At 34.5% G+C, this 18,005-nt stretch overlaps 1 protein-coding gene across 1 annotated transcript in view; it reads right to left on the bottom strand.

Annotated features, from left to right (window-relative positions):
• The window catches only part of Rab39 (RAS oncogene family member Rab39), a 141,004-nt gene that overhangs the window by 78,321 nt on the left and 44,678 nt on the right, over positions 1–18,005 (bottom strand). Inside the window, exon 2 of the mRNA XM_089239585.1 lies at positions 4,303–4,444. Within this exon, the coding sequence (XP_089095711.1) occupies positions 4,303–4,444 (142 nt within the window). The remainder of the gene's footprint in view (positions 1–4,302; positions 4,445–18,005) is intronic.

Below are 18,005 nucleotides of genomic sequence, written 5' to 3'. Positions count from 1 at the left end.
CTGCATTTTATCGATCAATTTACATTAGATCATGTAAAGAAATGTACAGAAACTGAAGCAAGAAGGGTTCTTCAGGATGGAAATTGGTTTTCATCTGTTGATGTAACTATGTGCACTATTATTTAAACTACATGCTTGTGGAGTAAGCAGAGCTAAAAACGTCGATTGCAATCTCTTTGGTCAGACTCTTGATGCTTGAACTTTTACAAAGAAACTATTTCTACACATAGATTGAAAAATTTTCTCTGTTTTCAATGTTCGATATAAAACTAACACAATCTGAACGGCTTCAAGAAAACAAGTTTGCAATGATTTCTGAAGTTTGGAACATTTATCGAAAACTACAGTAGGAATTATAAGCCTGGAGAGAAAATAACAATTGACGAACAATTATTTCCCAGCAAGACGTGTTGCCCTTTTACGCAGTTCAGGGAAACAAACCCAGCAATAAGTATGGGCAAAATTTTTGGTTAGCAGCTGTGTCGAATCAAAGTATGTCTTGAATGCATTTCCTTATCTCGGAAAGAATGAATCTAGAAAAAGACAACAACTAGCTGAATATGTAGTTTTGAAACTTATTGAGCCTTATAAAAACAAGGGGCACACTATCACAGCGGATAACTTTTTCACCTCTGTAAAACCACCTGGTGTAAAACTAGCAGAAAAATTAATAAAACACAAGTCTTGTCGGAACAGTGAATAAAACACAAAAGTGAAATTTCTGATGCTGTCAAAAATAGCAAAGATACGCTTTTTTCAACCAAACTACTCAAACACAAAAGCACCGGCACTACACTGACTGTTTACTAAAGGGAAAAGCAAAAAAATGCACTTATATTGAGTACTTTGCACACAAATGTTTTTGTCAACAATAATAAAAAAAAAAGATGCCTAAAACTGTCCAGTTTTACAGCAAAACTAAATGTGGTGTGGACATTTTTGATCAAATGGCATGAAAATACTCGGTCAAAGCTGGTTTCAGATGATGGCCTGTACATGCCTTTTTTTCAATATTTTAGACATTGTCGCCACAAATTCTTGGATTATATATAAATCTGTATCCCCAAACAATGAATTTCAAAGAAACATTACTTGCAGAATCTTGCAAATGAACTGCACTCAAGTTACATTGAACAGAAGAAAAAAAACCAATGAAGTTAAAATTTCTTAGCCTAAACTAATGTCAAAGCCTCTACTAAAAAATGTGAAGTGAAAAAATTCAAAGGAAATGTGACCAATAAAGCCTATAATTTTTGTAGAAAATGTATCAGTAAGACTGTCTGTTCACTATTGTAAAATGTATTGCGATAAGTATGACAAAGAAATTTATTAATTGCATTCACATTGCAATCTTTTTTCAATGCTGTAATACTAATAAAAGTTATTTGATTATTAATAGTTTTCATCCTTTTCCCCCTATCCTTTATTATAATTTTAAAATACTTTTCAAAGAAAAGATTCACCTTTTTTTCACAATTCTATATATGCAGATCATCTCTATCGATCATTTTATTTAATTTCATTTCGTAAACTACTTTTTTTTTTTAATTGTTTGAATAATAGAATTAGCATGATTTCAACTTATAATTTATGCCATTCGTACCCAGTGTCAAAAAGAGACCAGTGGCTGTTCTAGTGTTAAGGCCCCTACACACACTCAGTTCACGCTTCAGATCGTGTGCAACGGATAGTCACAGATCCAGAGCGATTAATAGTGTATGATTTTGTAGGATTGTCCCATCTTTTATGGAACAGGCCAAGTTTTACCATATTATCCAGAATTTGAGAGGGGTGATTACCTCCCCACACACACTTCTGGATCTACGGCTGGTCTTAAACTTATAGCTCAGAAGTAGCTAATCTATTTTTTTTTATTGATGGATTCAAAATTATGTAAAATATACTCAAGTGATTTTGTTGTCCTCCCCATAAGTGCTTAAGGCCTTCAAACGTCTTAATCAGGCCCTGAGTAATGTCTTGGTCCTGAGAGCTCTGTAAGTAACAATGTAGCCAAGGAGAGGGAAAAAAATTCCTGCACAATTTGTTATGCTTCTCCGGCACATTGGAGCCTGCATCCCAGTGATGGTAGCTAGTGATAAATTTCCCATATCCTTGGGAAAAATTTGGTCCACATAAGAATTTTCTTGATATTTGTGGAAATTGAGTTCATCAAAAAAAATTAAATTATACATGCAATTCAATATTTTACTAAGGGTACTTGACTACATATTTTCACCAATAGCTAGCAATAGATTTTCAAAATTTGTGAAAAATTTACTCATAAGAGAAATTTTTTGGGGAAATTTTCCTTGACTCTATAAGGTGATCAAAAAGCAATAAAAAAAAGATAAAATTTCAATAATTTGTAAAGCATAAATGATTTAGCTTGCACGGAAAGGCAGAATTTTATGAAATAACAAAAATTTGTTGTCAGCATAGTTACTTTCATTGCCAACAGGTTCTAAAGTTCAAAATTTTGTTATGGCACTATCTTTCGATAACTAATAATTTTGGAATTGAAATTTTTTGTGGTTGAAAAAATTCATGCCTTTTTGTGAGAAAATGTTAGGATATCACCCATGCATACAATGAATGTTATACAAATATATCATTTCAGACTCATATTTTTCAAGATTTTTTCTGTACAGTTTGTTACATCCAAATTTTTTGGTTAACCTGTTTTTCTTTAGTTAGGCTAGTGCTGGGCTAACTACAGCCCATGGGCCAGATGTGGGCCCACTTAGAGGTTATATCCAGCCCACAGATTTCAAAATTAGTAGTATAGAAGTTTTCAATTTCAGTGTTTTTAAAAAGTTCAAAGGGTTTTTCTATTTTTTGCATATGAAAAATATAGTTGAGAATTTATATAGAAATCGATTTAAAAATTTTTGCCTTTGGCTGTGCAAAAAAATTTAACATAATATGCAAAAAATATGCTACACTTACATTTATTTTTTCACAGTTCTAAAGGATAAACCATTGTGTCTGATTTATAATGAAACCGTTGCATTCTTCAAAGTATAGAACACATCCCGCCACTTCATTTCTAAGCATGAAAATTTCAATTATGATTAAATGGGCGAATATATCCGGCCCGCCAAAATTTTTTGTTTTTTGGCTGCTGCTAAAAAAGTTTGCCCACCCACTGGGTTAAGCCAATTTTTTTTCTTTTGCTACTTTTCCCTTTTTATGACTTATAATCCCTTTGACTGTGTTGTTTTTGTTTTTTCTCGATGAGCACTCATTTTCCGAAGAAAACTCATTTGCAGGATTTATAAACAATCATCTCCTGGCTCTTTTCATTCTCTACACATACATACATTACACAACTTATGAACATACAAAAACTTATCTTTCCCCTTTGCACACCACCCCTGGTTATTCGTAAGTCACTAGACAGCCTGCTAGGACTGAGTAGCAATGGAAACATTTAATTCTGGTCAATTTTTTTTAGTATTTTATATCCATGGTGCATGTTTTGTTTTGAGCAAGGTATGTTATAACTGAGGTAAAAATATCTAGAAGTGAATGGGGCAAAAGTCGTAAAATACAAAAAACCGCATATTATATCCACAGTGTATGTTATATTCAAGTTGTAAGTGTACTCAACTTTTATATCAGCACTGACAAACTGGCTGCACTCACTGCATGGAAGTCCAAGACATGCCTAGAACGCTGTTCGGAATTTCATGTGCCAGAGATGCAAGACCCACATTACAGCTCGTGGACGACACTTAGAACACTTTTTTTTTTTACCTCTGTTATTTGTTAAAATGCATATTCACTTACATGGTGTGTTTTCTGTTTACGCTACTGTATCAGGAAAGCATTTCCAATCCCGAAATCACTATGTCATCCTGAGTCATCTGGGTGCACCCTACACTTCGTAGAAGTTTTAGGGTGGAGAGTGGGCATGAGAGAGTGAAAACCTGGTACTGAGACACCCTGTATAAATTCAGAATATTGTGGAAAAAATTGTGGCCAGACATACTGTACTGACTGCTTACTTCTATGCTGCCAGGTTCAGCTTGAACTTTTTGTATTTGAACAGATGTATTGAAAATGAAATTTCAATACACAAAATTATCTAATTAATGGAATAAATACATTAGAAAAATCATATTTGTGAAAATATTGACTACTGGTATCTTAGAATGAAAATTTGTTTTGGCGCCCCCCCCCCCAGAAGGACTATGAGCCACCACTGCTGCTATGGAAGAAACAATTTATGTGTGTCAAATAAATATGGGTCATTACTTTCATGGGGAACAAGAGTACTATAACAAATATAACAGTTTTTACCTCAAATACAGCTCGGTGTGGTTCAATATGACGTCGTACTTCAGAAAACCAGTCTATTAAATGTTCAAATGTAGATCGCCTTGTAATATCATACAACAGCAGAGCCCCAACAGAATTTCTATAATATGATTTAGTAATTGATCTGCAAAACAAACCAGAAATGAGTTTTTAGAAAAAATATTAGGGTAGGCTGTATTGAGACATGGTCGCAAGATTTTAACGTGAATTCTTCATGTTAATTGTGTGAAAGAGTTCAAAAAATAGATAATAGGAAAAATCTTTAATAATGAGAGATCACAACTACAGAAAAAAATTGCCCTTATAAGCAAATCCAATTTTTTGCCATATCCAGTAGCCTTTTTTAGTTCTAACTATAAGTTCAGATCAATTTGTTCTTATATTAACCATTTAAAGGTAACCATTTCATAAATGGAACATAGTTTTTATTTGAAAAAACATTTCCAGTTTTTTATCGTATATAGAAAAAGAGTTCAAAGTATTTTTTGAAATAAATTCACTAACTTCAGGTCAATATAAACTTTTTGGACATAATTTTGAAAAATTTAACAAAATTTCAATTTTGAAGTAAATTGAAAATTATTTTGTGTATTTCTACCACTTAATATATCAAAGTAAATCAATTAGTTTCTTTGTACTATTACACATGAACAAGCAACATGCATTCAAAAATGCATGTTCCATTTATGGAACATCTGCTCTCATGAAAGGCCAATGTTCCATTTATGGAACAGTGGCGTTTCATGAGAGCAGGATTCTGGGGATATTTAATGTGTGGTGCGCTGTTTCGATTTTCCCACTCAGACCACAGGGTTTTCATCATTTGACATGTGGATGGGGCGAATTCTGGGTAATATGACACAGAGGAATGTGCTCTCTGGGATGGATTGTTTTTATTGAGAGAGTACTCTTTTTATTGTTACATTCTTAGAAATGCCTGTTTTTGCAAACTGCAGACTAATCAAACCAAGATCCGCAATCTTGCATAGTCTTATGTTCAGCTGTGTATAACCATATCAAAAAGATATATCTCATTAGAAGAAGCTGTAGGATATTTTGGACATAGATATATGCCAATTACCTGCTAATGAATCTGGGAACATCACGGATGAAGAGGATATTGTTGAAAATGATCCAATGACAACAGTTCCAACTGATGCATGTGGAATGGTAGATATAGTTTGCAACAACAATATGAGGTGTTAGAAACTTCCAAAGCATGTTGTGTTCTTCAATAGATGTAGGGCAAAAAACACTAGCAAAATGCAAGTGCAACAATTTTCATGTGAAAATTTCAAGAAAAGGCAAGACAGTTTTGAGTAGTCCAAAAAAACCTATTGCATGGGATAAAACAAATTGTTTCAAAACCACAGCTGTGGATTCCATTGGAAAAAGATTTGCTATATGACTATTATAGCATGTTAGATAATTCATTCAGAATTGCGAGAAGCAGATCATATTTCACATTTGTAATTCCGAAGCAACAATGAACCTACTACAAATGACAGGTCATCTGATGGCCGTGACGCAAGGACAGTGTGCAGTTTGCCACTATGTGGGATAAACGAGTCCATCGAAAATGTTTTCCTTTTATCATGGACATTAAAAAAAATTTTGAATTTTCTGCACACATTTTTGTGTTTAAAAAAACTATGTGTTGTGAATTTGTAGTAGAAAATAGAAAATTTTGTGTGATAACTGTACTCCAGAAATAATTGTCAGAATATAGGTGATACCAGTTTCTGCTTTCACCTCTCCCCAAGTGCCAATGTTGAACATCGTGAAAAACAGTTTTGTTGGCTGACAGTTATAAATGGAATTCAATTTTGTTTTCATTTACGTCAGCATTAGCATTATTTATTGTTTTTTTTTAGTTATCTCACATGCTCTCCTCTAGCATTAGCAATATGAAATCCTTTCTCTGAAAATGAGATCATGTGATAAGGGAAAGAATATGGTGTGACGAGTAAAAAAATATGCATAAATTTATTATGCATAGAAGAGAAGTTTTCAGGTGTGTATGTGGTTGATAACGAAGGGTAAATCTGCTCTTTTTTACCTTTTATTCCAAATGTTCAGACCATTCCAAATTCCAGACTTTTCATAACATCATGAGCTACCTTGGTCTTTGGCTATAAAACAGAGATAGTCACAATTCTAGATTCCTTCTACACCTAACCTTCTCACTGGTCAGAGATGTTGCTAGCATGTTTTTATAATTACTACAACCTAAATGTTTCTAATTTTGTTATATCATTGTTAACAAATTCTGTTAGTTATCGTTATTAATAAATTGTTGAGCTTCATTAGACTTGGGTTTTATCTCTTGCATTTGATGTGATCCTCAAGCAAGTAAAAAAAGCCTTCTGAAAATATAGAATCTTACGAGAGTGGGAGTTAGCAGTATTTATTTTCCATCTGCTCCACTGCATGTGGTCACCTGAAAACTACACAATAAACTGTTTTGGATCGCTGTGAAGTTTGTAACCTGCTTGTGTGAGTACAAAAATGTTTATCTCTGATTGCTGGTGAATACTTTCAGTGCAACACTCAAATTTTTATACTTTTGAATTTTTTTTCGAAATCCTTACTTTGGAATTTTCAAAATGTCAAACGTGGAACTGGCCCGGCCGGTGTGTTTTGTTGCGTATTTAAGTATATGCAAATGTGACTGTGCAGTGTGCGGATCAGTGCTATACATTCATGTAACTGCCAAGAAGGCAATGGCTCTTACAATGTTTTTTCAGTTCCTGTTCAACATGTTTAATCTGTTACATGTTTAGTTTTATTACATACATTGAGTAGAATATCAAAGCATATTCATTAGATCTACATGATTCTGACATAACAGTGGCAATGAAAGAAAAGGAATGGAAAAAAATGACTGAAGAAAAATGAGCCTAACCTAAATCATTTCTCTCTCTCAATTCTAGTTTTCCAGGAGTTTAACGCAACTTTGGAGGCTTTTCAAGATTATGTTGAAAAGTTCGAGAGTTTTTTTTTAATTTATGCTCAAGACTTTAATGTTTCCTGAAAGGCTGATTGATTTGAAATTTGAAATCACAGTTGAAATGTTAGTCCTGTATCTGCAACCAAAACCACTGATTTTGACTAAATGACAGAAATTATGTACTCGAATTCAGGCAGAAAGGGAGACATTTACCGAGTATTTAACCTAAAATATATTGCAGGCTAATTGTGGTTCTGAAAGGGAAGCAAAAAATTAAGGGAAGAAATCAGAGATCAAGTTATTAATGGCATACGTTCCAGAGCAACCCAGAATTATTTTTTGCAAACTCATAATCTAAAGTATGAGGATGTTATAAAAAAGCTATGGTAGAAGGAGAAGCTCAGCATGGTGTTCCTTACCTGAAAAATGAAATGAATATTAGCGTGAATAGAATTAACATCAGAGATCAGAAATTTAAGCAAGCGAAGTGTTTGCTTTTTTAAAATCTTTTAGTAACATGAACAGACATAAATGTGATGGTCTCGTAAATGAAAATATGAATTCTAAACATACTCATGGATGTAAAGTGGTCTGTACACGGTGTAATAAGCCCAAGCACATTGCTCCGAATTGCAGCTTTATAAATTCTACCTGTCATTTATGTTTTAAGAAGGGCCACATACAAGCTGCTTGTTTTCAGGCAAAGAATGCTTAAAACATTGATTTGTGATCACAGCCTAAAGCTAGTGATGCAAGGGATTTCAAATGCAGGGCATTGTGAGGTTTGGAAAGATCCAATCTAAATTAAATTGTGAGTATAGATTTGTCAGAGCCACATCCTCCTGCTAAAATAATAATTCCAGTTAAAATTAGTGACAAGGTGCCACATTTTCATTGATCTTGAAAACTTTGTGACAACCATGTAATATTTCATTATTTGTTTATAATAATGCAAATGTCTGTTCTAGGAAAATTAAAAGCAAACGTGCTTTGGTTCTCCCATGGATATTGTAGTAATTTATATATTGTCAAAGGTGATTTTGATTCAGTTTTTGGTAGAGTGAAGCTGGATTGGAAAAAATATCTGTCAAGGTAAGCATGTTATGCTTCTTAATGTATCTGATGCCAGATTGAAAATACAAGATTTGGTAAATAAGTATGGTGATGTTTTCTCAGAAGATCCAGTAAAGTTAAACTATGAGATTGGTGAAACTCTAGGTTGTAAATCTAACTCAGTGTTTTGTAGCTTTCAAACTGTGCCTTTCGCTCTAAAGTCATGCGTTGAAGCTGAATTGGACAGATTCAAAAGTTTTGGTTTTAGATATTATTCCCATCATTCCGACTGGGCTATACCGATTGTGCTAATTGTTAAGCTAAGTGGTCAAATTAGAATTTGTGGGGAATATAAAATAACCTTGAACATGTATTTACAAATTAATGATTAGCCTATTCCAAATATAGAAGATATCTTTTCGGAATTCTGAAATTGCAAACATTTTGCAAAATTTGACGTGAAAGATGCATACATGCACATACAGGTGTCCAAAAAATCCTTGAAACTGTTAACTATCAGTACCATTAAAGGGCTATATAATGTGCATAGGTGTTGACATTGCATGTGCACCTGCAAAGAGGCAAAAATGCATGAAGGCTGTATTTCAGAGCATTGATGGGTTATAAGTATTTTATGATGATATTGTAATAGCTTCTAAAGATTTGAGTACTCATGTACAATCTCTAGACAAATTTTTGTCTATGTATTCTGCAAATGATATAACACTGAATAGAAGAAAATGTCAATTTCTCTGGAGCAACAAATTGCTTATCTCGGTTTTAAAACTGATGCATCTGATTTTCACAAAATTGAAGCGATTAAAAACACAGAAAGACCCAAAAATGTAACTCAAGTAAAATCATTTTTGGGTCTGATCACTTACTATGCCAGGTTTATTCCTAATGGCAAATTTGGTGAATCCACTATATAATTTTTTTCTTAAAGTAATTGTGTTCAGGTGGGATAAAAATTGTGATTTTGCATTCAAAAAAAGTTAAAATGAAATTATTTCTGATCGAGTTCTAATGCATTTTGACCCAAAGAAGCCTATAGTGCTCACAACTGATGCTTCGCAAAATGGAATCAGTGCAGTAATATTGCATATTTTCCCTGATGGTCAAGAAAAACTTAGTTTTTGCATCTCAAACTTTGTTGAAAGCAGAAAAAATTACTCTGATCAACTGAGGCCTTGTTAATATTCTGGGGAGTCAAGAAGTTTTTCAATTACCTGTATGGTAGACATTTTATGCTACTAACTGATCACAAACCACTGGTTACAATATTTTCACCAGAATAGGGATGTCCGACCTTGAGTGCTGTGAGGTTGTTGCATTATGCACTACTTTTACAAGGACATTATGACATTAAATACCATAAGACTGTGATGTAATAATGCAGACTTTTACTCGAGATTTCCAACTTAAAAAGTGAATGAAAATTCTGTAGATGAAGTACATGTTTTTCAAGTTAACCAGTTGGGTGTTTTGCCAGTAACAAGTAAAATGATTGCTCGTGAGATTTTAAAGGATCGAGAATTATTAGTGTTGCTGACAATTATAAATATTGCATTCATCAGGGGTATATAATGAAAGTTATAAGAGTAGTGATTCCACTCAATTCGCGCAAACACATTATGGAGGAACTTCATAAAGGACATTTGGGTATTGTTAAGAGGGCATTAGCCCGCAGTTATGTTAACTGGAAAAATATTGATAAGAACAATGAAGGTTTGGTAAAAAATTATTAACCTTGTTTTAAACAATCTCATGAACCAAATACGATTCCTACTCATCTGTGAGAGTTTACCGATAAACCGTGGCAACGCCTTCATATTATGCTGGACCATTTGCTAATCATTATTTTTTTGTGATAGTGGATAGTTTTTCCAAGTGGTTAGAGGTATATCCTACTAAATCTCTCACAGCTTCTGTTACGATCGAAAAATTACAAGACTGTTTTTTAAGATTCAATCTGCAAGTGACTGATTTTTGACAATGGAAAAAATTCTACGTCACGGGAGATAAAAGAATTTTTTGATAGAAATGGAATCAAGCACTTGCTATCGGAGTCATATTTTCCACAAAGTATTGGCCAAGCTGAGAGATGCGTGCAGACATTAAAAAGGGGCCAGAGGTCTGATGGCTGAACTTGGTAGTCTGAATTTGAAGATTAATAATTTTCTTTTCCATTATAAGCGATCCGCTCATGTTTCTAGGCAAAATCTTCCACTAGACTCCTAATGTTTCGAAATGTGAGATCTCGATTAGATATCACAATGTTCGACAATGAGTTGTTGGGTCACAAGAAGATTCTATGCTAAAAGACCAACACCAAATGAGGTAATTTTAGGTTGGGGATCCAGTACTGATGTGAATCAATGGCAAGGATCTAAAATGGTTATCAGCTACTGTGGAACAGTGACTTAGCAGAGTCCTATACAAGGTTTGTTCAATGGATGGATCTGTGCATGTTCATCATGCTAGCCAATTACTACGAACGTCATTGGCAAAGAAGTTGGATGTTCCAGAGCTTACAAAAGTTTTCCTTGCATCTGTCACAGTTTTGTAAGAGAATTTTGAAAAAATCTTCTAGTTGAAGCAGATGTGGAAGTGATTGCACCTAATGATAATGAAACTGTTCTAGAACCCAATGTGCAACTTAAACATTCAACTAGGATTCTGAAAAAGCTGGATAGATATCAAAGCACACTATAACAATTAGTCTCTTCAATTGAGGAGAGAGGTGTTGTGTTGTGTATTTTTCAGTGTATGCAAATGTGACTGTGCAGTGCAAGCATCAACAGTAGTATATTTACAGGGGGGGCTAAGCAGGCTATAGCCCGGGGCAGCAAATTCAGGGGGGGGGACAAATTTCTGAGTATAGAAAGAGGATAAATAAAAAGTTTTTTTAATTCACGTTTCGTAAACGTGTGAAAGTGCCATGTGTCATTTCTATCGTAAATAATATATAATTATTAAATCATATTGTTTATTTTTGTGTTTTTCCACACAGACTGCCGTTGAAGTAAAAAAATATATGATTGTCTAATCTTCCTGTTTACAGTGTGCATGCAGCCTTCCCAAATAGTATTGTCACAAATAGCGTTGGGAGGGCGTCCAGCGAAACAAAGCAGCGCTCATTTCAAATTACTGAAGGTGTTGGAAAAAGGAGTTCAGTCAACATCCTATGGGAGAGCTATCTATGGAGGGTGTCGGCACAGTGGTCAGGAAGAAAAAAAAGGGGATTCTTTCCGTCACTGGAGGCTGCTGCACCCTTTCCAGCTGACCACATTCCAATAGCTCAGTTTCGGCTGTCTTTGAAAGTAAAAAGATAGAATATTCTACCGATTTTAACAACGCCCGCCATATGAGAAAGACAGCTCTCCTCTTGTGACGTTTTCCTGAAAAAAGGGGACAAATGCGGAGCTTGGCAGAACCCATTATTTTATTAATTGTATACTGAATTACAAAACTACATTTGGTTATAAAAGCAGGATTACCAACAAAATGGAAAAAATCTCTTCGTTTTACATTTACCTGATGAAAACAAATATAGCTAAATATCAAATATAGCTACTCGTTTCTGATAAGTTCACACATTTTGTATTTTGTGAGAGTTTTCTTTAATGATAATTTATGAGCAATTGCCACAATTCAATCTTAGGTAATTTGGAATCCTCTGTAATACTTGTGTTCAATAAGGCGTAAGGCTTATATTTTTTTGTATGATACATCGATAAATTGAAAAAAGTTTGAGCTAGTGCTCGTTTAAAAAATTAAAGCAGAAAAAGAATATTTATTGTATTTCAGTTTCATTTTGGTTGCAAAACCACATGAAGTTGACTTACATCCTGGTCTTAATACAGGGACAACAATTAAATCGTATTTTCTCTGCAATCCTTATATTGTCCTGTCTTACTCACTTTTCAGATGAGTAACAAACCAGCACTTCCTAGAGATAGATCTCTAGGAGGTGTTGAACAAACACGACAGGTGAACAGTTTACATTTGCAGTTTGAAATATTTCTGTATATCAGATAATTGGCGCCATTTGCCAAAAGGGAAATTTCACAAGACAGCCGTTTAAAGTGTTTTAAAAGTGAGAATATCTGTGTTATTTATTGAAATAGGACTTGATGTTCTATACCTATGTGTATAGTGTAACGAAAATACATCAAATTAACAGCGTTATCTCAATATTGACGAAGATGGACATAGTGCCTTTTACTTAGACACAGTATTTTAATTGTTATGTTATATTAATCTCCTTATTTCATGGAACGAGCATTGCGTTGTCTACGTTTTAAAAAACATGATTTTAGAGACTGGTGGTGCTTACATTGAGAGAGATGCAATGCTTATGTTCATTTTCATTTCAAAAAACACAATTTCCAAGAGATTGGCCTACTGCATCACATTATATTCGACTGTCAGTTAACCAAATAGCATTTTTAAAATTGGCAAGCATTTGACAATCATTACTGAGCATTCAGCAAGTATTTCCGAAATAAAAAATAAGCGTTTAATAAATCTTATATCAGAAATGTGCGACAGATGGGAGGCTTTATGTTAAATTTATAAACATGATGTTAAGTTCATGTCATATATTGATGGTTCTTTTTTTTCAGATACAGCAACGCATACGTTCATGTGGTGCTTATTCCAAAAATACCGTACTGTATTAAACTACACGTACTGCAATAAAAAAATATATGCAATGAAATATAGAAACAAAAGAGCGCAATGAAATATAGAAACAAAAGAGCACAATGAAATATAGAAACAAAAGAGCACAATGAAATATATATTAGTTATTGCTCATTTTGTTTTCAATTTTAATAAAAAAAATTAATTACCACTCAGTAAATCCCACATTAGTTCGTATTTAGAATCAGTTTAATATAATAAATTGGATTATTCAGACCTGTAGAATTGAAATTTTAACACATTGTCTGGAAACTCTGATGAGCATACACAAGGTTTTGGAAACCATGATGCATTTTGTGATGCATTTTTGGTCACTGATTTTAGACGTGGCTCATTTTTGAATATCATGTAAAAAATTTTCACAAAAATTGATTTTGGTAGAACAAAAGAAAATCTATAAAGTATGTATTATTCTAACCTTTTAAATACTAAATTAACGTTTTAAAGAATTTTTTACATAATCTATACCAGCGGTTCTCAACCGGTGCTCCCCAGAGCTCTAAGGGCTCCGTGTGAACTCCCAGGGGCTCCGCAGCTGCTACGAGGGAAGAAAAACCCAGTAAATTTGAAAAAAATAATTATTAATATTTTTGAATAAAAATAAATCAGTAACTTTGATGAATAAATAAAAAATAGGCCTACGGCGCTCCGCCATAGAAATTATATACTGGAAAGGGCTCCGGATCTATACTACTTTTATAATTTTTATCATGTATCTTTCAATATAAAAGTAGCATAGGGAAAAAAACAAAAATGGAAGGAACAAGAGCAGTTTAATTGATAAGAATTTCCTTGTTTCTAAGTATTTACTGAAATATTTTAATTCAAAACTCTGGAGGAAAGTTGGGAAAAAGAGGCAACAAAAACTAACAGACAACGCTTCTTTCCCAACTTTTCTCCAATTTTTGAATTCAGATATCTCTGCAAATATTGCACTTAGAAACGTGAAAATTTCTTTGTTGGCATCAGAAGAGACAGGGCAAAAACTTTTTAATTTGGTTTTTGGGCACAGGTCGTCCATATAAAAGGTTAATTTTTTATTTTATTTTAATAACTATACAATCCATTGAAACATGAATGATGTAGCTGAGATTCCTGACTTCGCCCATTTACATTCCGCAAGAATGACTTTAACATGTCACCGTTTTCTTGCTATTCCCATTTTGAAAACCATCAGGCGATTGTGGGACACACTGTACATTCAAGTAATGCAAGAATTAAAATCACACGAGTGCACAAACCACTGGCGGGCCCTATCTAGAATTTTAATGTCCATGAAAATTTTTTTTAAAAGTATCTCAAAATACACTTTAGGACGTGCTGTTAAAGATAATATGTATAGATATTATGTAATGTGTGCATTATTAATTTTGTTGCTGAGATACTTTCATGTTCGAATGCATGCACCATACATTGGAATTAAATCTACAAGTGTTTTTCATCGATGTGTAGATGCCTGCGGGCCGGAGGTTAAGCACCCCCTCCCGTTACATGGCAATCATTATTGATCAGAATACGATATGAATGCAGGGCAGAAAAGTAAAATTTAGGCACAACCAATATACAGTACCACTTTTTTGTCTTTTGTTTATGATTCAATAGTAATGGCATGGGAGGGGTGGGGTAAAAAAGTTCGACTGAAATGGGAGAAAGCGGCAAAAGTTTTATAGCCCACAGGCGGCAAAAACATAAATACGGCCCTGCGCATCAATGTAAATGAAGATCGTCACGATTCCAGAAGCCTTCTACACCTAACCTTCTTGCTGGTCAGATGTAATTATAAAAACATGCTAGCAACAACCTCAATGTTTTTAACTTTGTTATATCGTTGTTAACAAATTCAGTTAGTTAATTGTTATTAACCCTTCGAACTGCAATTTATTTTCAGGCAGCACTGCTCAGACAATTTCATGGCAAGCTGGACTCGTCATTTCAGTTCAAGTGGTCAATAAACTGTTGAGTTTCATAGCCTTGGCTTGCCTGAGTGGGAGGTTGCAGTACTTATTGCCCATCTGCTCTGCCGCACCTTTAAACATTTTGTAATGCAGACCAATAAGTAATTATACCTAGAACTGAGGTATGGGTCATTTAGACCCAGCATACTAACTATAGGAAAAAAGGATGTAAAATTTTTGTGGAAAAAGTTTCCCCTCATTACAATGTATTTCTAAATGAAAATAGTGAATACTGGTCGTTCAAGGTTGAAGCTAATTTATTGTCTGAGAGGAAGGAATGGCAAGTGGAGAGTACAGAGGGGGCACGGTAGCCCAGATCGATAAGATACTTGCCTAAAGTACCAAAGGATGTTTAGAGGTGTCGCGAGTTTGATACCCGGTTCGTCCTTGTCAGAAAACTTTCCTGACACACGGGTACAACAGAAACGGCGACATGACCACAGAAAAAAAATTCTACTGCAGGGAGTCCCCCATTGAGGGGTTAGCACACCAACCTCTCGATTAGTATAAAAAACAAGCCTGCTGTTCAGAATCGACAATAAATTGTAGGTCCTGGTCTAGTTAGCCCTGGTGTGCAGAAAATGACCGTGGTGTGACAAAAATGATTAATGACAGTACAGAGTGATTTAAAAGTCATGCAACCTGTCGCAAAATATTTTACTGATTGTAAATACAAAGTTTTGTGATAGACAACAACACTATACTGTTCTAGATGCAAAGGTTTTTTTTTTTCTATGTGTACTGATACAGTAGCTCTTAGTCTGTTGTATGATCAAGATGGTTTTTTCCCAGAAACAAAGAATTTTTTGATTGAGAAATATTTTTCAGCTCATTAATTTGAGGCCATTATTGAGACGTTGAATGCTAAAAACCAAAAACACTTGCTTAGTAGAAGGAAATCGTAGAGAAATGTGATAAAGAAAGTGATATTACAGTTACATGAAACTTCGCTACTTGAAAACAATGCTGCCACAGTCACAATCTACCAAGGTAAAAAAGATAAAAATGTATTAATACTCAGCATGCTTCATTCAACCAACAATAATAGTCCCAAAAAGCTCCCAGAAAACAGTTTCTTATTACACTTAAACAAAATTTGGCAGAGATGTATACATAGGCATACGCAGAATTTTCTCGAGGGGGGGTTTTCAGATTTTTTTCCCTTCTGAAGGGGGTTTTTACTTTTTTTCCTGCAAAATAACACTATAATCTTGGCTCAACAGGGGTTAGAACACCAACCCCCCTCCCCACTTTGCATAGGCCAATGGATGTATATAAGCAAAGATATACATGAAAGGCTGGGGAGGGGGACATGATGATGTAAATTGATATATACAAATACAAATACAACGCCACAACAGGCAAATTGCCCAATGAGGTGGTTGACTTAAGAACATCATGGATCCCCAACCCATTTTTTTGGAGTCCCTACCTACTACTGCTACACCCCACATACAACCCCCCCCCCCGCGGAACCCCCCAACGAATCGGTACATGCGGGAATGTGCGTGTACGTGTAGTGCAACCTGACGTAAAGTTTGTTTCGGTGTAATGCTTGTTATGTGTAGTGCTGTCATCTGCCCCCAAATTTTCTAACTATGAGTGAAGTGTTATGGTTGAATGATTTACCGTTGTAGGACTGTTGCTCTCTGTGGCGAGACTTTTTTAACGGGGAGATCGGCTCGCATTTGCGCCTTGAAGTTGGGAACCACAGAAAACCAACTTCAGCCGACCACCACTGTGGGGTTCGAACCCGGATCCTCGCATCACGAGTCCGGCACTATAACCACTCGACCACCACAGCGGCATGTGGTGGTCGGTGGTCCATATATGCATGTACATTAGATCAGTCGGCTCCGTCATCAACACTGGGTGGCAATGCCCCCATCATCCCATATTTCTGCCCTGGATTGGTTACAATGAATCAATATGTCACTCATAGAAAAGTACTTGCCGAAGTTTACATTTGGCAAAAGTTGAATAGTGTGTTTTTAGTTTAATAATTGATCTATTTAGTTACAGCCAAAATCTAATATCTGCTGCAATCTTTTATTTTTCTTCATAAATTTTTTAAACAGAAAAGTACTTTCAAACTGGTCGAAGGTGAACGATACTTTTTTTTAGAGTTTATCAGGCAATCTTTACGAATGCTTTGACATAAAAAAACTATTTCCTTTGAGAAACAAATTTCCCTAATTTTTTTTTTCTCTCAAATTCTTTTTTTAGCTGCTATTAACATGGTCAGCGCTGAAATTTTCATAATTTCAAATTTTAATAGGAAACTAATTTCCTGCTAATAATTGCAGCAGTATAAAATATGGATACAAATTTTGCCACTTTGAAATTGTTTTACCATATTGGCCAGCGGGTCTCAACCTCTTTTGATTCGAGGAGCCCTTTTTGGCACATAATTTCTATGGCAGAGCCCTGCAGTCCTATTTTTTATTTATTCATCAGTTACTGATTTATTTTTATTCAAAGGTATTTATACTTTTCAAATTTTTTTTTTTCCTAGAGTGGCAGCAGAACCCCAGTTGAGAACTGCTCATATAGACTGATCTACAAAATGTAAATATTCACCAGCAGGGTTAACCTGAAAAAAAAATGCATGCTTCCCCAGGCTAATGATGTTATTGCATTGCCCAAAATGGGTTCCAAAAATCATGAGGCCTTAGCTAAGTACCATACTTGAAATTGAGGAAATTGGGCCCCTGCCCTTATTGTAAGAGAATGTGAAATGATTTTGCCCCCCCCCCTCCCTCCATTAAATATGAAATGGAAATTTCATTTTTAATGAGCTAATTGCTAAACTTCAATATAAAATGTTATCCTAAATAACAATAGATGAACACTTATTTTTGTCAAAAATGAAAATTTTTTAATACAGTAAAACCTTGATATACTCATATTCTGGAGACCAAGAAAAAAATATTGTTGTAGAGGGATTATCGTTATATCAAGAGGAAAAATTATCCTTATGTGTAATCAAATTTATGCTGTTGTCATCTTTTCTACGTTGA

This window comes from Pholcus phalangioides, unplaced genomic scaffold (genome assembly GCF_987345545.1).
Source record: "Pholcus phalangioides strain wild (caught in Gottingen) unplaced genomic scaffold, Ppha-v1.0 ptg000011l_1, whole genome shotgun sequence".
NCBI classification, from domain to species: Eukaryota; Metazoa; Arthropoda; class Arachnida; order Araneae; family Pholcidae; genus Pholcus; species Pholcus phalangioides.
This window is presented reverse-complemented; position numbering and strand designations above follow the sequence as displayed.